The sequence below is a fragment of the Acytostelium subglobosum genome, assembly GCF_000787575.1.
Source record: "Acytostelium subglobosum LB1 DNA, scaffold: scaffold7, whole genome shotgun sequence".
NCBI classification, from domain to species: Eukaryota; Evosea; class Eumycetozoa; order Acytosteliales; family Acytosteliaceae; genus Acytostelium; species Acytostelium subglobosum.
The window spans coordinates 37,346-58,922 of NW_012236526.1; the positions used below are offsets into that span (position 1 = coordinate 37,346).

The 21,577-nt window shown below is 46.0% G+C and overlaps 6 protein-coding genes across 6 annotated transcripts; 2 read left to right on the forward strand and 4 right to left on the reverse strand.

The window, feature by feature from the left end:
• Positions 1–30: 30 nt before the first annotated feature.
• Positions 31–1,235, reverse strand: SAMD00019534_038970 (hypothetical protein; the record flags this gene model as incomplete). Its single annotated transcript, XM_012900402.1, has 2 exons — positions 31–694; positions 766–1,235. 2 exons carry the CDS (start codon positions 1,233–1,235, stop codon positions 31–33), a joined length of 1,134 nt encoding a protein of 377 aa, XP_012755856.1.
• Positions 1,236–1,773: 538 nt separating this feature from the next.
• Positions 1,774–7,199, forward strand: SAMD00019534_038980 (hypothetical protein; the record flags this gene model as incomplete). The annotated part of the gene is made up of 3 exons (XM_012900403.1): positions 1,774–3,346; positions 3,418–5,437; positions 5,492–7,199. 3 exons carry the CDS (start codon positions 1,774–1,776, stop codon positions 7,197–7,199), a joined length of 5,301 nt encoding a protein of 1,766 aa, XP_012755857.1.
• Positions 7,200–7,362: 163 nt separating this feature from the next.
• SAMD00019534_038990 (hypothetical protein) lies at positions 7,363–9,909 on the reverse strand (the record flags this gene model as incomplete). Its single annotated transcript, XM_012900404.1, has 4 exons — positions 7,363–7,616; positions 7,695–7,857; positions 7,930–8,059; positions 8,135–9,909. 4 exons carry the CDS (start codon positions 9,907–9,909, stop codon positions 7,363–7,365), a joined length of 2,322 nt encoding a protein of 773 aa, XP_012755858.1.
• A 1,207-nt stretch (positions 9,910–11,116) lies between these two features.
• Positions 11,117–12,496, reverse strand: SAMD00019534_039000 (hypothetical protein; the record flags this gene model as incomplete). The annotated part of the gene is made up of 2 exons (XM_012900405.1): positions 11,117–11,236; positions 11,309–12,496. Coding segments are annotated over 2 exons (1,308 nt in total), but the record flags the coding sequence as incomplete, so codon positions are not given.
• A 939-nt stretch (positions 12,497–13,435) lies between these two features.
• On the reverse strand, positions 13,436–14,751 carry SAMD00019534_039010 (hypothetical protein; the record flags this gene model as incomplete). Its single annotated transcript, XM_012900406.1, has 2 exons — positions 13,436–14,471; positions 14,543–14,751. 2 exons carry the CDS (start codon positions 14,749–14,751, stop codon positions 13,436–13,438), a joined length of 1,245 nt encoding a protein of 414 aa, XP_012755860.1.
• Positions 14,752–18,196: 3,445 nt separating this feature from the next.
• Positions 18,197–19,749, forward strand: SAMD00019534_039020 (hypothetical protein; the record flags this gene model as incomplete). Its single annotated transcript, XM_012900407.1, has 5 exons — positions 18,197–18,858; positions 18,921–19,104; positions 19,186–19,374; positions 19,437–19,484; positions 19,564–19,749. The coding sequence occupies 5 exons, from the start codon at positions 18,197–18,199 to the stop codon at positions 19,747–19,749; spliced, it is 1,269 nt and encodes a 422-aa protein (XP_012755861.1).
• Between the last annotated feature and the right edge of the window lie 1,828 nt (positions 19,750–21,577).

Genomic DNA, 21,577 nt, shown 5'->3' on the forward strand with positions numbered 1-21,577 from the left:
ATCTATCGAACAATCAATGAATGAATGAACTTAGCTCGATGATGTGATTGCTCCAGTGGTGGATGATGATGATGTTGCCACCAATGCCTTGTCGATGAATTGATGGATATACTGCTTAAAGCTATCGAGCATGTTCAACAGAGCATTGGTGTTGAATAGTGATGTTGTGTCCTGTAGTAGTGTGGACGCGGCAGTTGTGGTGCTCGAAGTGGAACAATGTCTAGCGAGTAGTGCCGACACCTTTACGAATGCCGTGCGACTCAACTTGATTCCAAATCCAAGTGCCACTGATATTAGGAATGGTGCCAATATGTAGTCCCTAGATACAATGATCGCGTCCAATATATATCCATTGATTCCCTTCTTTGGTGTCATCATACTATCTTGTTGATACATTGTCTCATTGTTGTTGTTGTTGTTGTAGTATTGTTGATATTGTTCAACAAGTTCAGGCAATGAGTTGTCCATGTTGTTGTTGTCCATGTTGTTTGATTGATCGGTTGTTGGGAACATGTAATGTATACCTCCATTTGGGTTGTAATAGTATTCTGGTGCACCAGTATTATACAGATCATTCTTGATGAACTCTTGGAAGTAATCAAACAAGGCCAACAGGCAATCCAACACCAGGGGCATATTAGCACTCTCCAGCAGATCATTCGGTTGGAACACCAACTCCTCTGGTACATATAGTCTATGTACATTTGATTGTTAGTATGATGATGTTATATCATTGTTCTCATCCATGACATGGCATTGACATACCTGCACTTCTTCAAGAATAGTACGATGTTCTCTTTCTGTTTGAAATGTTGGAGTGGCTCAAAGTCACTGAAGTGGATGTAGTCGGCTGGTTGATGGAAGCGATTCATGAGCTTGCAGAGTATGCGACCGTCGCGAAGCGATGGGTAGAGATGGTCATTGTCAATGGTCACTCTGAGCAACCATTCAATCAATTGTTTAACAGTCAATTGTTTCCTATGTAGTTCTAATAACAGTTGTTGTTGTCTCTGTTGTTGTAATTGTTGTTGTTGTAACAGTTCATCATTTGATAATGTTGATGATGTTGATGATGGCGATGGTAATGATGATGATGAAGTTGTAGTAGTAGTTGTAGATGATGTTGTTGTTGTAGTTGGTGAACCCTTTGATAACCTTTTACCTGTTGTTGATGCTCCTACACCTATTCCTCCACTACCTCCAATCTGATTGTTATTATTATTATTATTACTCATTATACACAAATACAACTACTACCTCTTCAACTTCAAAAAACTACTTTCAAAGTGACGTGTCCCATCATCACCACCTCAATCAACTTTCATTCTGATCTAGCATCCCATAAATCAAAGATTTTGATCAATTTCATTCAATCTCTTTGTTTGAATCAAATACATCATAACATTATTGAAGATATATACATCAATTGTATATCTATTTGATCAATTATTCATTCATTCATTCAAACATAGACACACACAAAGTGATTCAATGATCAGTTGATTCAAGTGAAAATTCATTTGAAATATCTGATTCAGGTGCAAAGGGGGCTTGAAACACAACTTTGAAAGTATCCATCGGTCCTCTCTCATTCACTCACTCACCTCACACCAACTCATAAACATACACATAAACAGGTACAGATACAGACCCCCACATCATTGTAATATTGTTGTTGTATAAGTAGTTGTAGTTGTAAACATTATTATTAGGTTGTATTCATATCTATACATATATATTATATTTTAAATCAATCAAACAAACAAATAAAGAATGGCCTCAAACGCAGCTGGAGTCGACTCAAAGACACAGTTGCTCAAGTCGCTAAAGAATGAGATTGTCGATATAAAGTTGGTGCAACAGAACCAGCGCGAACAGTTTGGAACGGTGGATCAACAGCTGAGGACTGTCGACCAGATGCTCAAGAATCACTCCAGTCTCATCAATGAGGAGAAGGCCACACGCGGCAAGATCACCCAGTGGATCAAGGACAATCTCGGCCCAGACATGTCCGTGCTCAACGAGCAGATTGAGCAGCGCCATGTCGCCGGACTCGAGGACAAGCTCAAGACTCTATACCAGCGTCTGAGCGCCGCCATCTCCTCGGTGCAGGACCAGGTGCGTGCCAACCAGGCCGCCTCGTCCGAAGCCGTCACATCGCTTCTCGAGCAGATGCGCTCCAATCACTCGTCGTTGAACGAACAGATGCGCACACATCAGTCCACCGCAAACGAAGCCGCTGGATCGCTGCTGGAGCAGGTCAGATCCAACCAGTCGACGCTAAACGAGCAGCTGCGAACCAATCAGGCATCGCTCAACGAGCAGCTGAGAAGCAGCCAGGCCGCCGCATCAGACTCGGCGCGCACCGCACAGGCAGCCATGTCCACACGTCTCAACGACATTGCCAACGATCTGCAGGATCGCATCACAAACCTCGACGCTCACATGAAGGCCGGCGAGAACACACTGGACAAGAAGATCTCGGCCACAGTCGCCACTTGCGAGCTGAAGGCCCGCACCGCTGAGGCCGCGCTCGAGCAGCGCATCACCAGCAGCGTGTCAGCACTCGAGTCCCAGATCGGTGTAACTGAGAACAACCTCGACAAGAAGCTGAGCAGCGTCTCCAACTCATTCGACAATCGTCTCAACACCTCGATCACTACGCTCGACTCAAAGATCACCACTTCGGCCACAGTTGTCGGCGCACGTCTCGATGGCGTCGTCTCCAACCTGCTGCAGCGCCTCGAGACCTACAGCAAGGAGCTGCGCACAGAGGTCTCATCAGCCTCAGAGAAGGAATCGGCCCGCGTCAACCGTCTCATGGACAAGATCACCGCGGACGTGGCACTCACACGCAACACAATCAATGAAGACTTGGGCAAGTTCCGCGAGGCCATCGAGGTGGTGGCCAAGCGTGAGCGCGAGTCCATGCAGGACTACGTCGCAACCTATCTCTCGGACCAGTGGCGCGGCACTCTGCTGCCCGCCGTCAACGGCCTGGCTTCAACATATGCCCGCAATGAGGGCAAGCGCGTCCAAGAGGACAGCGCCATGCTGATCCAGTCCGAGATCAACCAGCTACAGTTTGAGTGCGAGCAACGTCTCAAGAGCGAGGTGCAAAAGGTCAAGTACGAGATCAACAGCATCGTCAACCACAAGTCCGACCTGCTGCAGCAAGAGCAGCGCGACTTCCTCTCCCAGGAGCGTCTGTTGCGTGAGGAGGATCGCAAGTACCTCGAGGCACTCAAGTCCTCCATCTTCCTCCAACTCAAAGAGGCCCGCGTTGAGCGCGAGCAGCTCGCCAACCAGATGAACCTCTTCCTCAAGGACACCAATGTTACTAATGGTACGTGGCCAGCGTCGTGTGGACATGTTAACGCGCAGCTAACTAACAAACACTATCATTCACACAAACAGAGAGCACTATGGAGAAGCAGGTGGACAGCTCAAACGCTGTGCTCAAGCACAACGAGGAGTTGCTGGCACAATTGGAGGTCAGCCGCAAGAACAGGATGAGAGAGATTGAGGAGAATGAGCAGAAGCTGAGAGAGCAGCGCGATAGAATGGAGCGTGAACAGTTGGACTTGGACTCACTTTCAAAGCACTCTCGCGAGAATGAGGAGAAGCTCCATCTCGAGCAACTCAAGCTCGAGAACCTGCAGAGGAAGCGCGAGTATGACGAGAGAAACCGTCTGAGAGAGGAGGAGCGCAACAAGGAGATGGCTGAGTTGCTGGCCAAGCAGAAGGAGGCCGAGCGTGAGCTTGAGGCCCAACGCGAGGAGAAGTCGCGTCTCAAGGCACAACGCGAGGCAGAGGACAGACAGAGAGAGACGGAAGATCGTGAGCGCGAGCAACGCCGTCGCGAGGATTACGAGAAGAAGCGTCGCGATGAGGATGAGGAGTGGAAGCGCCGTGAGGCCCACTTTGAGTCCGAGCTGGCCAAGGAGCGCGAGAAGCAACGTCAGATCCAGGAGGAGCGCGAGAGAGAGATGGCCAAGTTGTTGGAGCAGGAGAACCAGCGCCAGAAGGATGCCCAATCCCTCATTGAGGTCGAGAAGACCAAGGCCAAGGAGTTGGAGCAGTCGCTGGCCGCAGAGATCGCCCGCCAGGAGAAGGAGAGGAAGGAGATCGAGGCACAGAAGGAGCGCGACATTGCCTTCCACAAGCAACAGCTGGCTGAGAGGATGACCCAATTGGAGGCCGACGCCCAGGCCGAGAAGAAGAGACTGCTGGATGCTGAGGCCGAGGCGGAAAAGCGTAGACAACAAGAGCACGAAGCCAACGAGAGAAAGAGACAGGCAGAGGCTGATGCTCAAGCCGAAAAGAGAAGACAACAAGATGCTGAGGCACAGGCTGAGAGAAAGAGACAGGCCGACGCCGACGCCCAGGCCGAGAGAAGGAGACAACAGGAGGCTGAGGAGGCTGACAGACAGAGACAGTTGGATACCGAGGCACAGGCAGAGAGAAGGAGACAACAAGATGCCGCTGATGCTCAAGCTGAGAAGAAGAGACAGCAACAACAGGAGGCTGATGCCAAGGCTGCTGAGAAGAGGAGACAGCAAGAGGCCGCTGATGCCCAGCAACAGGAGGCTGAAGCCAGAGCCGAGAAGAGAAGACAACAAGAAGCCGCCGATGCTCAAGCTGAGAAGAAGAGACAACAACAACAGGAGGCTGATGCTCTGGCTGAGAAGAAGCGTCAACAACAACAGGAGGCCGATGCCAAGGCAGAGAAGAGGAGACAGCAGGAGGCCGAGGCACAGGCTGAGAAGAAGCGTCAACAAGAAGCCGATGCTCAAGCCCAAAAGAAGAAGCAACAAGAGGCTGAAGCTGCCGCCGCCGCTGAAAAGAAGAGACCAGTCAGAGGAGCCCTCCCAGTTGCTCCAAAGAAGGAAGTCGTCGTCGAGGAGGAGGATGAAGAGGAGGAACCCCCCAAGGCTGCCACTTCAGTCTTTAGCAGGAAGAATGCCTTTGTCGCCGAGGAGCCATCACCCAAGAAGGAGGTAGTCGTCGAGGCCCCCGCAAAGAAGGAGGAGGACGCACCATCAACAAAGAAGACTGCTGACAAGAAGAAGTTCTTTGAGGATGCACCATTATCATCGTCTTCCAAGAAGGAGGTCGTTGTCGAGGATGAGCCACCAAAGAAGAAGGCCGCCGCTGCACCAGCTCCAAAGAAGGAGTCCACTGGTGAGAACCCAGACGTTGAGTGCGATGTCTCTGCACCAGAGATGCGCGACGCTTGGGAGGACATCAGAGACGATGACTCTTCCACCAACTGGATGCTCCTTGGCTATGGCAACATGAAGAAGACTCTCTCACTCTACGGCTCTGGCTCAGGTGGTCTCAAGGAGATGCTGTCCAACCTCAAGGAGGAGGTCATGTACGGATACCTCCGTGTCCCATACGGTGACTCTGATCGTGCCAAGTTTGTCTTTATGACGTAAGTATCGATTGATTGATGGATTGGAATAATCCCTAACTTAATGCTCATTAGATACGTCCCTGAGATACTGTCTGGTATTGCAAAGGCCAAGGCCAACATGCACAAGCCACACGTTGACAAGTTCTTCAAGTACCATCACACTCAACTGCAGGTCATGTCCAGAGACGAGATCTCTGACACCATCATTGAGAACAAGCTCAAGGCTGCCGCCGGTGCCAACTATGGCAAGGGTACATCACCAGACGACACCTCCAGAACCGAGAACTTCAAGGGCATCAAGGAGAACGCCAAGATCTTCTACAACAAGACCGAGAAGTCCTTGCCAAAGGGTGGCGGTGTCGAGATCGTCTACAACAAGGGTCCATTGGGTAACACCACACCTCTCAACCTGTCTGGCCGTGCCGGTATCACTGAGAAGTACATCAAGAATGACCTGAAGAGTGGACACGTCGATGACAGCAAAGACGAGTATCGCATTCCCTCAAGGAATCGTGCTAGCTCCACCGCCTCCAATGACTCCAACGAGGAGCCAGAGGAGCCAGTCGTCAAGCCAAAGGCCACCAGCAAGAAGTCTGCCGCCCCCAAGAAGGAGAAGGAGGAGGAGGTTGCCGAACACACTCCAGAGCCAGAGAAGCCCAAGGCCAAACCATTGGCCAAACCTGTCCAGAAGGAAGAGGTTGCCGAGCCAGAGAAGCCCAAGCTGAAGCCCACCATCAAGAACAAGCCAGAGGTTAAGTCTGAGAGCGAGAGCGAGGAGGAGACCACTGGTGGTGGCGCTCCCAACAAGAACATGTTCAAGAAGATGGCCAAGAACAACGAGGTGCCACAGTCACTCGGCTCAGAGAAGTGCACTGTTTGTGCCAAGACCGTCTACAACACTGAGAGACTGTCTGCTGACGAGAGAGTATTCCACAAGGCCTGTTTCAGATGTGCCTTCTGTAACTCCCAGCTCAAGTTGGGTTCATACGCTTCGATGGAGTCCAAGGCCTACTGCAAGCCATGTTTCAAGAAGACCTTCATGTCCAAGGGCAACTACAGCGAGGGCTTTGGCAAGCTGAAGCCACAGCATCAGTTTGAGGCCAAACGCAAGTCACACGAGGATGACGACGACCACGTCGCTGCCCCTGCCTCGGACAAGACCAAGGAGATTGAGGCTCAACGTGAGAAGGAGAAGCTAAGACAACAACAGGAGCTGAAAGAGGAGAAGGACAGAAGAGAGAGGCTGAAGAACTCACAGCAGGAGACTCCCGCCCCAAAGAAGGCACCCGTCAAGGTTGAAGAGCCAAGCGATGACGAGGAAGAGCAACAGAGGGAGCAGGAGGAGCAACAGAGAAAGGCTGCTGCCGCCGAGGAGAAGAAGAGAAAGGAAAGAGACGAGCGTGAGAGACGCGAGAAGGAGGACAAGGAGAAGAAGGATAGACAAGAGAAGGAGGACAGAGAGAAGCGTGAGCGTGCTGTTGCCGCCGCCGAGAAGGAGAGAGAGGAGAAGAAGCGCCAGCAAGAGGAGAGAGAGAGACGTGAGAACGAGGAGAGAGCCGCCGCTGCCAAGGAAGTCGAAGTCAAGACCCCAGACAAAGCCAACAACAAGGGTTCTGATGACAAATTCCTTTCAGAGTACGAGAAGAAGAAGGAGGCCGCACTAAAGGGCAACTCACGTACATCATTGGCCTCGGCATCCAGCCAGCCTTCCAGCTCCCAGAAGAAGGAGACGTCATCTCTCTTCAACCTCACCGAGGAGGAGGATGATTTGTTCAAGTAATCAATCACACACCACCTGGACGTTGATGGATATCTGGTATCTTCCACTTGGCTTGTCCACTACTACATTCTGCCAACTATATATAATACGAATCTATAACCCTATGTAATACAACAACAACATAACCATTTATCTCCTTGGGGTGGCACTACATTACATCACATCACAGTTTATTATGATCTGCTGATACTACAATGTCAAACTCACTCGAGTTGAACTTGGGGAATATCGATGGACTGGAATAGGAACCGTAGGGACTGGTTGATTCCTGATTGGCAAACTCCACCGAGTGCTGATTATGATACCCACTGGATCTTGGCGATGGAACATTCGCCGATGATGATCTCAGCTGCTTACTTGATGTTTCCGAGCGTGCACTTGATGTCTTGGCTGATTTGATACTCCTAACCATATTGGCTACAAGATATTATATGATTTGATTAATAACTCCTTCCCTTACTTCTTCATCTTCCTCCTCTTGATGTCTGAACATACCCCAAACTAGTGGATCTTCGCCCAATCTTGGATAGGTGAACCCCAGTATGTTCCTGTTCTGCTTTGTCCTTGATGAAGTGATCGTTCCGCCAGAGTTCTTGTTGGTATATACAACTGTTGTCCTATCCTTCTCAAAGTATGTAGTATCCATTTCATCCGAAAGCTATTATTATTGAGTACGCGTGAGGTTAGTAAGTGGTTGTCAACATCAATCAACCACAACTACAATACATACTAATGGTACAAAGGGTGGCTCATTCTCATGTAACTTTCCCCAGTCTACTCCAGTAAAGAATGGATGGTTTTTGATGTTCTCCACTCCTCGCTCTCCTCTTCCTAATCTCGTGTTTCCATCAGTAATTAAACTAAAAGAGGAATAAGACAGTTGTTGTTTGTTAGTATGGCTGGTGAATGAATAAATGAATGAATGATAAACATACCATGATATCAAATTCCAGAGTTCGTCAGAGATATTTGGAGGTCTTTGTAGGTTTGCCTTCCAATCGAGTACAGTCTCCATTACTTCCTCGGGTGAGTCTCCATCGAATGGGGGAATGCCACACACAAACTCGTAGAACATGCATCCAAGTGACCACCAGTCGACCTCGTCTCCATAGCCTGTGGTCGCCTCGAGCACTTCAGGCGCCATGTAGAATGGACTGCCCACGACAGAGTAGGCAACGTTGACAACGTCCTTGAACGATCCAAAGCCAGAGAAATCTGTGACTGATGAACTGAGCATGTGACTGGAGAACTTCATTGGTGTGTGCTCCATGACTGATGAGGTGGATCCGCCAGGCGTGCCCTTAGCCGACTTGACATAGTTGGTGAACATCTTTGATAGACCAAAGTCGGCAAGCTTAATATGACCGGTCTTGTCGATGAGAAAGTTCTCTGGTTTGAGGTCGCGATGACAGTAGCCCAGTTGGTGACAGGCGTCGACCGCCTCCACCATTTCTGCCATGTAGAACCGCGAGTTCTCCTCCTCGAGACATCCAAGTGCGCTGAGCAAAGACCGCAGGTCGCCACCCGCCACGTACTCCATCGCCAGGTAGAGATGCTGATCATCTTGGAATGAGTAGACCAGTGAGACTATCCAACGATGATTCCTACCCTGTGCCAAAATGTCGCGCTCGTTCTTAATATGTGACACTTTGTTCTTGGACCAAACCAAGTCCTTGGACATGCGCTTGAGTGCCAAGATCTCGCCAGTGTCAATCTTCTTTGCCAGGAACACTTGGCCAAAGCCACCCTCGCCAATCTTCTCGATCAGGTCAAAGTCGTCGATGGTGACGTGCTTGGACTGCATCGAGATGGGAGTGGTTGGCGTGACTGGCGTGGTGAGTGAGTGATGGCTGTACATTGATGAGGAGATGGGTGTGGAAAGGACGCTGATCTGGGTGCCCATCAGCTCGGGCGAGTTGTCCATAGCCTGCTGCTGCTGATGTTGTTGCTGCTGCTGCTGCTGGAGTTGCGTTGGATTTACAATAGGGATGGGAGGCGATGCCGAGTGAGCTATTTTACAAGTTGGTGAAGGTGATGATGTGGGAGTGATTGATGGTGATCTCGATGGGTTCTGTGAGTAAATGATGTTCTTGAATGAGTTTGATCGGCCTCTGCTTATTGATGGTGATCTACGCTCAGATATTGATGATGTTCCATTGGGACTGTCACCGTTGTTGTTTGTGTCTGGTATCAGAGTATGAGGTTGATTGCATAGTAGTGAAGGGGAGAGTGGCGGTGAGGAACGAGGTCGATCATTCCTCATGAATCTCTTCTGTTGCTGTGTCATATGTATAGGTGAGCAATCATCCAACTCATCCTCAAGGAATGATTGATGAGATGTTGATCGTCTAAAGCCCATCATCTTATTTGTTGATGATAGTGTATTTGATGATGACCTTGTTGTTGTGTTTATCAATGAATGATTATTGTTATTATTGACTATGTTGTTGGATGTGTTGGCTGTGTTGTTGCTGTTGTTGTTGATGCTTAGATGTGTGCTGTAGGCACTGATCAGTGATTGAAGCGACTCTGAGTGTTTCAGTTTTGTTGGCTTCAGTGGGGGAGTCCTTATTGCGTTCTGCGTTGTACTTAGAAACTTTGGTGAGTTCTGTATATCTGCGATCGAAGTAGTCGTTCCCTTCTCTTTTGTTGTCGTTGCCAATATACGTGAGTCAGCATCATCGTCGTCATTATTATTCTGTTCTGCCATTTATAGGCCTTTAATAAATAAATAATATATAGAATGGGTTTGATTGATTGATTGATTGATTGATAATGAATATATTACAAAGTAGTAAATAGATAGATAGATAATAGTGATGTGTAAGGGAGATAAAAATAATAATAATAGTGAATGATGGTAGATTGACGAGATTGAATGATATGAATAGATTCGAGGAATAATCAATCCAACGACTACGTCTGGATGGTGAAATGGGTGCAAGGGATTGGATGGTGATGGGGCGTCAACGGAATTGAATTTTGAGTCCAAGGGTGACAGAGTCGTTTTTTCCTATTTTTATCAATTTATTGATCAATCTCGAACTCAAATAATACGTTGGTGGTGACAATGACGAGAGTTAGATTGAGAACTTTAAAGGACACGTTTGTTTGGTTGTAAGGTGTAAGGTGTATAATTGTCTGTGTGTGTTGTGTGTAAGTCGGTTGTTGGTATTGGTATCCAATGGACAGTGATGATGATGTTGATTAGTTGGAAGTACAAACACACATGATGACTCAATTAATCCTTCCTTTTCTCTTCTAATCTACTCAATTAATAATGGGAAAATAACTAGAAGTTTGAGGTCCAACTCAAAACGATCTCGAGGAGTCGGGATTAGCAATGTTGAGAATACGAACCTTTTCGATTGTTTGGATGATTGATTGATTAAAAGAGATAATAAATAATTAATGAAGAGAATGAGTCACTCAACTAATCCATATGTGAGTTGATGATGTAATTCACTCACTCAATGAGAGAGAGAGACCAAAGTGGATCATTGATTGATTGAATATGAGTGTGATTAATCAAAAGGGTGCGAAGAAGTTATAATAAAATGAGTATAAAGTCGTTGAGATAGGAGATAAACGAAAAAGGAGGGAGATGTACCCCCAGGCCATCTTGAGAGTGAGGGCACCAGGTTTTAAATTCAAACTAGCTTGGGCCGATTCTTGGGAGTTATAACCCCCACACCACACACTTTACAAACGAATGAATGACCAACCAATATGGAAGTGTCGGTATAGATTGATTGAGATGGAATGGAATGGACCGAACGAATGAATGAATATGATGTTGTTTGTGTATTTACACTAAGTATTACTTTGAGCTTGCTTCTTCTTCTCAAACAAGCTTCGTATGCGTTGGAGATGGAGAACCCAAATCGTGTGTGTGTTTGACGACGACCATCTGGCCGTTAGTTGATCCTCTTGTGCTCTGGCTTATGTCTGAACTCATAGTCCACGTGAACAAACGCTCTCTCTACCTCTGGCAACGTCTCTAACTTGATCTGGAGTGATTCTCCAATGTCATGAGTCTGAGGTTCGCGCGAGTGTAGTAAATGTTAGTGATTGATCGACCGAAAGATTGATTGAATGAATGCACTTACCTTGATCAATGGCATATTTGGTGGGAGAACAATATCGACCTCAACGAATAGGTTGTTACCAACGTGGAAGGCACGACAGGTGTCTACTTTGAGTACCTCTGGACTGTGGGAGACGGCAATGTAGGTGAGACGCTGGAGGAACTCTGGCGAGGCGGACTTGCCAACGAGCAATTCGATCTGCTCATAGGCCTGCGACGTCCACGAACGGAGAATGATGGCGGCGACGAGCAGCGCACCAATTGGGTCGAGCCACCATCTGACGTACGTGCCCAGGATGGCCATGACGATACCGAACGAGTTGACGGTGATGTCGTTTCTGTGGTCCAGCGCCAGGGTCATGGCGGACGACGAGTGAGTGAGCACGCGGCAATAGAGGTACATCAGAATCTTGCAGCCAATGGCCACGACGACAAAGGTGATGGGCATGACGCCCAGCGTCAGCTCCTCAGAGTCCTGCTTGATGAGCTTGGTGCTGCCATCGATGATCAGATTGAACGACACGGTGGACATGAGCGCCGCAAAGATAATGATGCCGACGGGCTCCATGCGCGACTTGCCCGTGGGGTACTTGAAGTAGTTTTGCTTCTTGCGTGCGCGAGCAGTCATGAAGAGAATGAAGCCGCTCAGCAAGTCCATGAAGGAGTCGATCGATGTCGACGCAAGAGACAGCGATCCAGTGATGAGGGTGGCCGTGAGCTGCATGGCGAAAAGCACGACGTTGACGAGCAGCGAGCCGTTGATGGCCATCTTGACCTTGAAGTCGTCCTCGTCGTCGTCCTGGGGCGTCTCGTCGAGCGGCGACAGGAACTGGTCGATCAGCTCGTTCTGCTTGATGTAGAAACCTCTGTGTCGCTTGCTCTTGAGTGTGGCGATCTCGGTCTGATCCATGCGCTTCTGTGTCAGGATGTTGCGCAGGTCCTCGGTCTGCTTGGCGTGGCGACGGAACACCAGCTCGGTCTGTGCCGGCGAGTAGGGGTAGCTGTACTCGTCGAATGCGTTGTTTGAGCTGGCCTCGCCCGACTCGTCATTGATGATCTCAATGTTGTTTGGCGATCCGACACTATTGCTCAGCGGTGAGTTTGTACCGTCGATGCTTGGAACCAGACGCTCATTCTCCTCGGTACCGGCGTACTGGTATTGATCCTCCTCATTATCCTTGAATTTTTGATATCCTTGGAACATTTTATATTATATTATAATATTATTATTACAACAATAAAGATATAAATGTGTACAAAGTGGAATGAAGTATCGATCACGCACGACAACTCTTCTCCTACTTTTGGAATTTTGTGTGTTTCCCCATGTTCAACTCTTTTTTGACACTTTGACGCATGGTGTCTCGGACAACCCACCACATTGTCGTGTGAAGGCCAACTTTAGATACTTTAATACTTGATGTCCCTGGGTCCAACCAACCCCATTGAGTGATGCGGACAATAGGTGTCAATCGTGACCTGTCACAATCAGCAATCCCATCTCTCTTTCTATCTATCTTTCGGTACCTTGAGCCAAAATAAAAAAGAAAAAGGACTCTTTGGTCATTTGCAGGATTGATGGCGAAGAAGGAAGGAAGCAAGGTGAGTGTTTATTAAATACAAAGGCCTGTTGAAGGTCATGTGCGTGATTGCTTGAATCGCATAATACATGGTTGTTTGCAATGTTATGATTGTGTGAGTGATGTGTTGGTATCCTCCCAAAAGGGTATCGATGTGATAGAGATTAATGAGTCGTGATGGATGTGATTGGATTGATTGGATTGGATTGGATGGAGGGAGGACTTGGGAAAAAAAGTGATGTGAGTGATTGATTGAGGTGAGCGAGGTGTGATTGAGGGTGGTCTAAAGGACTATTTTGGATAAATAGAGGGTTGTTGATCGTTGATTGACGGGGAACCTGAAGTGGTTGTAGGGCCATCCATGCGTGTCTCTCGGGAGAATGGTTGGGATGGGGGTTGGATGATTGGTTGGTAGGTAGGTAGGTAGGGCGGATGGTCACGTCCACGTCATCCCACATAGGTCAAACGATTCGATCGGACAAGGTTGTATATATAGTTGATAGCGGTGGAGTTGGTTGGATGGTTGGTTGGATGGGCTGTCTCACTGACATGATGAGACGACACTACGTTCAAAAGCTTGGTTGACCGTTGATAAAGGATTTGGAGTGGTTGAGCAGACTGTTGGAGGAGTTCAGTGTCATTGGTAGTGAGCCCATATTCAACGGCGAAGAGTGATTAAGTGAGTTGTTGGAATGAATGGTGTTTGAATGAGTGTTGTTGTTGTTGTTTGAATGGGTGTTGTTGTTGTTGTTGTTGGATGTTGAATGCACTGGGTTGAAGATACCTCCATGTTGTTGTTGGTTGTGCTGCTGCTGTTGCTGTTGTTGTTGCATGGCGAATCCAAGACCATCAAGGGAAGAGTCACAAAAGTCGGATGATGAACCACCCATGCCACCACTGCGCGGCGATGAGATGGAGGGCGATGAGATCTCCTCCTCACCGGCGTTGGCCGAGCGACTGCTCGAGTTGCACTGGTCCAACAACACTTGGTGCTGGTCACGGTATTGCTGGTTGGCCAAGTTAATGGCCAGGTTGTGTATCAACAGCGTCATTGTCTCGCGATCGATCTGGGACATCTCGTTGAGCGAGTCGGTGTAGGATGGGTTGTTGGATTCGAACAGAGTCGACAGGAAGTTGTAAATCTTGGGATAGTTGGGCGACACGCTGACGTTGGCTCCGCCACGGTTCGATGTCTGGGCCGCCGACATGGCCGTCTGTATATATTGCTGTGCCTGGTGCAACTGCTCCAGCTGTTGGCGGTGCACGTCCACCGAGTTCATGTTGGCGCTGCCCATGGTGGCGGCGCCCGTCGAGGGGTCTATCGAGGGCATCAGGCCACGATAGCTCATCCAGTGCACAAAGGATGCCGAGTTGATGAAGGGGTTGCCCGAGAGTGAGTCGGGCATCATTCCATTGAGACTCTGATCGTTCTTGGCCTTTTGTGGATAGGGCTGCACCGACTTCCTCTTTGGGCGGGGTGGTGGGATTCGCTCGCCAGTATTATTCTTCTGTACCTTTATAAAGTACTTCTGGGCATGACTTCGTATCTGAATAACAGTCTTTGTTCCAACGAATCCTTCTATCTTTTTCCAATCTCTATCGAATCTGTTTTTGTTTCGTTTCATGTTGGATGTAAGTATCATGATGTTTGCAAGTTAAACGTCGTGGCTACATACAGTGTGAGAGCTTCAAGGAACTTGTTGTGTTCGTCATCGGTCCAATTCTCTCTTTGCTTTGTGATTGTATATGGTTTACGTGACTTATTTGATGCATCTGCTGCCGCTGCTGCTGCTGCTGCTGCCTGCTGTTGTTGTAATAACTGTTGTTGTTGTTGTTGCTGCTGCTGTTGCTGCTGCGTAACAGGTACTGTTTGACTAAATGACATTTCTAATCTATTCTCTTAGTTATTGTGTATGTGTATATAGATATAGTATAAGATCTGAATGAATGATGATTGATATCTATTTGTTGTTTTGATCGATCAAATTTAGTGTGTGTGTGAGTGTGTGTGTTAATATCTCTGTCTTAACTAATATCTATCTATCTGTATCCGACGCAAAAGATGTATAAGATCAATCAATCATAAAAAAGAAGAATAAGAGTGGAAGAGTGATTTGATTTGTGAATGGAAAGGTAGGTTTGTTGTTGTTGGTTGGTTGGGGTAGGTAGGACAGGACACAACACGCAACTATCCTGATGTTGTTGTTGTTGCTGTTGATTGATGGAGATGATGATGTGAGTTGTAGGAGCCTACACTTGATGATGATGTTTATCTAACTCTCTTGTTGCTTGCTTTTGTGTGTGTGTGAGGTGAGTTGAGTGAGAACACAAAAAATCTAAAACATCTCTCGCACTCAACCATAAACCCCAACATCTGTGTGTTGGAGATAATAACTCTCTCTCTAAATTATAAATAAAATAAAAATAAAATCATGATATGTTTTTTTGGTGTGGTGTCGTTATGGGGGTCATCTATCTTAGAGAGTTCCACGTTTTTTTTTTGTGTGTGTGATGCAATGGTTGAACGAAAGGATGGGATATGTGTGGGATGGGTCCTTTCAAACAAACACACACACACATCAAACAAACTGACTTGGATGAACGAATGAATGAATGAATGACGGACTGCCTTTGGTGGATCTTAGATGAGACGAACAAAACACCATCAATGGCAATATGTAGTGATAAGATGGTAGTGTCCTCCAATGGTTGTCGGAGATTGCCAGTGGACCAGTTACCTCTTTTGTCTGGACGTGTTGTGTAGTGTGTGGCGATTGGTTGGTTGGTCGCCGAGGTCCTTAATAGACTGCCTGGCGGCGGTAACGACAACGAACATTCGATTCGTGATTACCAATTGGTAATTGATCGATTTCGATTCGACAAACGACCGTTTTACAACTTACTATCTACTCCGAGTCGTAGGTTAAAGGATGACGTGGAATTACACAAGTAAAGTATATTTGTTTGAACGACTAAAGTCAACAAATGGTCAATGATTTGGATATATAATTATTAATAAATATTATTGATATTGATTAGATAAATAATAGATTTATGAGTGTGTAAGATACTAATATGTTTAGATCACAATAAATATCAATCAAACAATCAAGTTTGATTTGATGTATGTGCGCTTGTGTGCAAATATATTAAACGTGTGCTGCCTTGCCTGCCACGCAACAACAACCAAACTTTGGCAATAATAACAACAACAGCTGTAATCGTAAATTAAACAGCATGGTAAAGGGGCGGGGCTTGAATGACAAATATAATCACTGTGTTCTTGTGTTTGGTGTTTGGTGTTTGAGTGGGAGTGAACATCAACAGCAACGATTGAGTAAGTGTTTGGACTTAAGGGGCAGGAGATCGTGGTGGTCCACTTAGATGATGTTACTCATCATCACCAATACCAGTCAGTCCGCAAAGAAGGGAGCAAATGACAAACAATCAATTGATGATTTAAAATCACAAGTCTTATCCATATTGTGGATTGATTGAATGAATGAATGAATGATTGATTGATTGATTGATCGATCACATAGTTAGCAGTGTTGCCAATTGCTGGCGACATGATAGTTGTCATGGAAGGTAACAAACAAGTTGTTGTTGTCAACAAAATAGCAAAGGAAAGGAAAGGAAAGGAAACAAATAAGTGATGCTGAGCATTGCACATAATTGTGCTTGGTGAAAGTAGATATGTGTAGATGGATATTCTTACTGTTTACGAACGGACGGATGATAAACAATGGTTGAATACGACGATCAACGTTGGATTTCAAACACATGAGGCAAACATTCAAGTCTCTCTCATCCTGAGGACTGGTATACCTCACTAACGAACAACAAACAAACAAAACAAAACAACCTCGTCAATAACTCGCAGACAGGATATTGCTGAGCTGTCATTGTGGATGGTCATACATACATACCATAGACACAAAAGATAGAATAGAATGAATGAATGAAAAGTGTAAGATGTTGATGTCGGTGAAGATACTTACATAAGTATCTTGAACAATTATCTGGCCCCGTGATCAACTAAAGTCTGATACTTTGGATAAATTTTATAATAAAGTTGGCCAAGATAAAACAATAATTTATGTTATATCTAATAAAGCTTGTTCGCTCGGGCCGATAAGATTGCTTGCGAATCGAATTCGAGTGTAGAGTGAGAGAATAGAATGAATGGATGGGATGAAAGGTATCTTTGAACTTGAATGCTATGAGTGAATATAAGAAATGTGTAGAGATTGATTGGTTGTTGGTGTGCGGTGTGAGCTGATGTATGAGTGATCACCTTACGAATAATAATATCTGTTTGTTTAGTTGGATAATTATGATTTTGTTTGATTGATTGATTGATACGATAGGATCACAAGGCCAAGGTCTTCTCCTTAGTCCAACGACACGTGCTCTTTGAATAGTGTAGATGGATGTAAGGATGGATGTGGATGGATGTGTGAATCAATCCAAGCCAAAAAATATCCAAACACTTTAGTTTAGGGGTGGGGCACACAAAAGGACCTTTGTTCCTTTTCGCCCATTTATAGCTTCTGGTGTGTTGGTGTGTGGAAAGTCGAGTTTGACTCAATGTAATGTTGATGAAATGGATAGCATCAGGAAAGGGTTATAGAATAATCGTAGAGACCTTTGAAAAGGTTGCTTACTCCATCTTCCTATTTATCTCTCGTTTTTTTTTGGTTTCTTCTTGTTGTCTTTGTGTCACACTAAGATATTATTTTCTGAGCACTTCCATTTCCAACACTTGTTGTCTATTCAATTAAAACCGAGCTCGGTCGACCTCCACAACGATAGATGATTATTCGAATCATCGACAAGATATCAAAAGTAAAGTTCATCTCCATCCGATGGATGTTATGCAGTGAACTACATTGAAATATAGATAGATACTAATTATTTTTAAGATATTGTTGAAGTTGACTGAGGTTCATCCAATAAGTGAAGGGTGGTTTTGTGTTATTTCTATCCACAACAACCATTGTATACAATATCAATGATACACTTGTTATGGGCAAATCACAACATTATTACAAGTATTTGTCGATTACTCATCACATTGATCAAAAAAGGATAAAATAATTGCCAAAGTTTATCACCATGTCGCCATTGGGGCTGTGTCAGGCTCACATGTTTGTCGAAGGACACTTCAACACAGGTTCACCCCGCAACCCCATTCTCTGACTCCCTCATTCATTCATTCATCATTCATTCATTCAATTCAACTTAAGTAATATCTATATCTGTATCTGTAGTTGTAGTAGTTGTAGTCTTTGTTGTAGCAATATATAAAGACGGTGTATGTTTATACAATGAATAAACAAACATCGTCAAAAAGCAGCAGCAGCGACAACAGCGCCAACAGCACTAGTAGTAGCGATACAGGCGCATCATCAACAAGAATTCAAAGGAGATTCTTACATCAGTATGGAAAGTACTCGAGTATCTATAGACATCCACTTGCATTGTGGGCCGAGAAATGGTGGAGACGCGCCATGTCCATTGCGATGATTGCCGTCGTCTTTGTCATCTTGACGGCGCTGTTCCCATTGTTGGCGATCGTCGCGCTCATTGCCGACGCCATCCTCTACTCGAAGCGCCACGGACTCAACTACGTGCGCGTGCTCGCCTTCTTTGAAACCTACCTGGTGATCGAGTTCATCGCCATCTTCTCATGCATGATCATCTACCTCGTCTACATGCTCTCGCTGCTGGTCGATGGAGACGCCAAGCGCGAGCGATGGGACCGCTGGAACTATTGGTACCAGTCGTGGTGGGGAGGCATGATGATGTTTGGTTGGAGCACCAAGGCCATGGGCCTCTCTGTTCAGATCGAGATCAAGGGCGGCAATGAAGACTTCATTGCCCCATGGAGCCAGAAGGGCATCCGCGAGCGTGTCGCCAAGGCCATTGGCCAAACACCAAAGATCATGTTCCTTCGTCATGCCAGCTTTGCCGATACTCTGGTTCCACAGTATGTACCTACATCAGATTGATCATTCAATGTGATGGCACCTACTAACACTTTACAAACAGAGGAATACTGTCAGACTTCTTCCACTTGAGATACATTGTCAAGCAGGAGTTGCTCTGGGACCCAGGTTTGGATATCTCTGGTTCAAGAACACCAAACTTCTTCTTGTTTAGAGATGCTGGCGCTGAGGGAATGGAGGTAGAGATGGAGGCAATCACCAATCTTATCAAGGACTTCAAACCAAATGTATGTTTTGTTTGTTGATGGATCAATCAATGGAGGCACATGATGATCACACTGATGCTGACTGACTAACTTGGGACATAGGGTAATGAGGTGACATGCATTTGGCCAGAGGGAACTAGGTTCTCAAAGTCAAAGAGAGAGAAGGTGTTGGAGAGCTTGAAGAAGAAGAATGATCCAAAGTATGAGTTTGCCGCCAAGCTCAAGCACACCCTTCTTCCAAGAGTTGGAGGTGCTCTTGCAATGTTGGAAGCTAACCCATGCGCTGATGTCGTATGTATCCTCACATGATCAATCAATCAACCAACCTCAAACTAACACATCATCATCATCAGATCTTCTGCTCTCACATTGGTCTCGAGGCATCTTCCAACTTTGCTCAGGTATGTTTACCAACGTGTTGGCGATCATCATTCAATCACTCACTCGACTGATCACTCACACTCAATCAATCAAACATAGATGATGGAAGGAAGAATGTGCAACAGGATTGTCAAGATTAGATTCTCCAGAGTCAAATATGAGGACATTCCAAAGACTAAGCAAGAGAGGATTGATTGGATTCTTGAGAACTGGGTCGACATTGACACATGGACCGACAAGCAGTTGGCTCTTGAGAAAGAGGAGCACAAGAAGAAATACAATTAATTAATTAAAAAGTAATCTATACTCATTATCATTCATCCACCACCAACATCGGCTGGTATTGGTCGCCATCCTACTCGCGTGACAGAGGCCCTGGCCCTTTGCATGTGCCTGGACATCCCTTCTCTCCCAGTCTTTGTCGGTTCTAGAACCAACACCACTTCGTCATTCTTTGCCGGCACTAGCCAAGCTAATTATTAATCAGTCGAGTCTAGTATTTACCTGCCGGCAAGGATGGGCAAAGTCTATTGCCGGTCGGTAGTACCATCCAGGGATGAGGAGGACCCGGGTGTTGACTAGATGTGGATGTCATTGCGATTGTTGACAGACGACTGTCTCGGTCGTATGTAACTTTGGCAGTCACACACACTTCCGGATAAACCCCAGAAGAAGTGTCGATCGATTCATACTAATTCCAAGATAGTATTAGTGAAGTGAAGCGGGCATCAGTCCATTCTGGTCCAGTCCAATCTTTGAAATATCAACTTACATTTCCACCTCGATGATATCTGAATGAGTATTATGAGAGGTGTCAACATTAGTTTGATTGTTTGTTTGTTGTGTAGACGGCAGCAGGGACAGACGCGACGTGTCCGCATGGGCAGGTTTTGTTGACTAACTTGGAATCAAAGATCGGGACCATCCGATCAAGATGCAAACAAGACTCTACCCCTCGAGTGTATAATTCCCTTCTAGTAACAGCATTCTAAAGGTGGTGTGGTGTGCCTCCGCAACCGGAACATTAGCAAATCAAGCACAATGTCCGCATCATTCCGTGGACCTGTAGGTGTTTGCGAGCACCAACACCAGGGTTGGGTGTCCTGTGACATGTGTGAGCAGTGCGTTCATTCATTTGGTAAACCTGCAAGGGGCAGGAGCATCAGGGTTGCTGTTTTGTTTGTAAATATCAACATAAACAGAAAGAAGAACAGAAACATTCACTCTATGAAATCAATTCAAATCTAATCTAATTGATCAACAACCAGAACAACTTCGCAAACATGAATACCTAACAAACAGGATAGGTGAGGGCTTCTGCCAGCGAGGAGAGACTTTGCTTTACTTTATCAGGGTTAGGACTCATTCACTAAACACTCACCGTGGGATTGGTGTGATTTTCCCACACACGAGATGTTGATCAAGTTTTTCACTTTGTAGCGAATCGGATGTAAAAGTGCGATGCATCGCACGATTTGCGTGGGTTTGATGGCCCATTGCTTTGCATGATCTCAGATTGCCCACCACACTTTAACACTCAAGTAAGGCTGATATTTTGATTAGCGGGGGTGGGTTAGTGTCTGATTGTTAATGAATGAGTCGATGATGGATGGATTGATGGATGGATTGATTGATGGGTGTGAGAGTGAGTGCGATGGATGGTTGCGATGTTGATATCTTATCACCCCGCTGTTGAACACCTTGGTGTTGTTCATTTATCACCCCAACATACAGACCAACAACTACCTAAACTACATCTACATCACGCGGGGCACCTGTCTCACTCACTTCATTTCATTCACTTGCACTCCACTCTCCACTCTCAACAAGAAGAAGGGACGGGTATATACCATCAGTTTCACGGCTCGAGACATATTCAATCTGATTCCCATTCCCCAACCTACTACTACACACACACATAATATATACATATACACATACATCTAATATTTATACAATCACTCACACACTCATATACACAATCACGATCTAACCAATCACCAAACATATATTATTACACCTGGCCTCACCACATTGCCATCCTTGACCGATCACTCACTCACCCACCCTTACTTAACTTAAGGACGTTTAAACTTTTAAATACTTCATACCA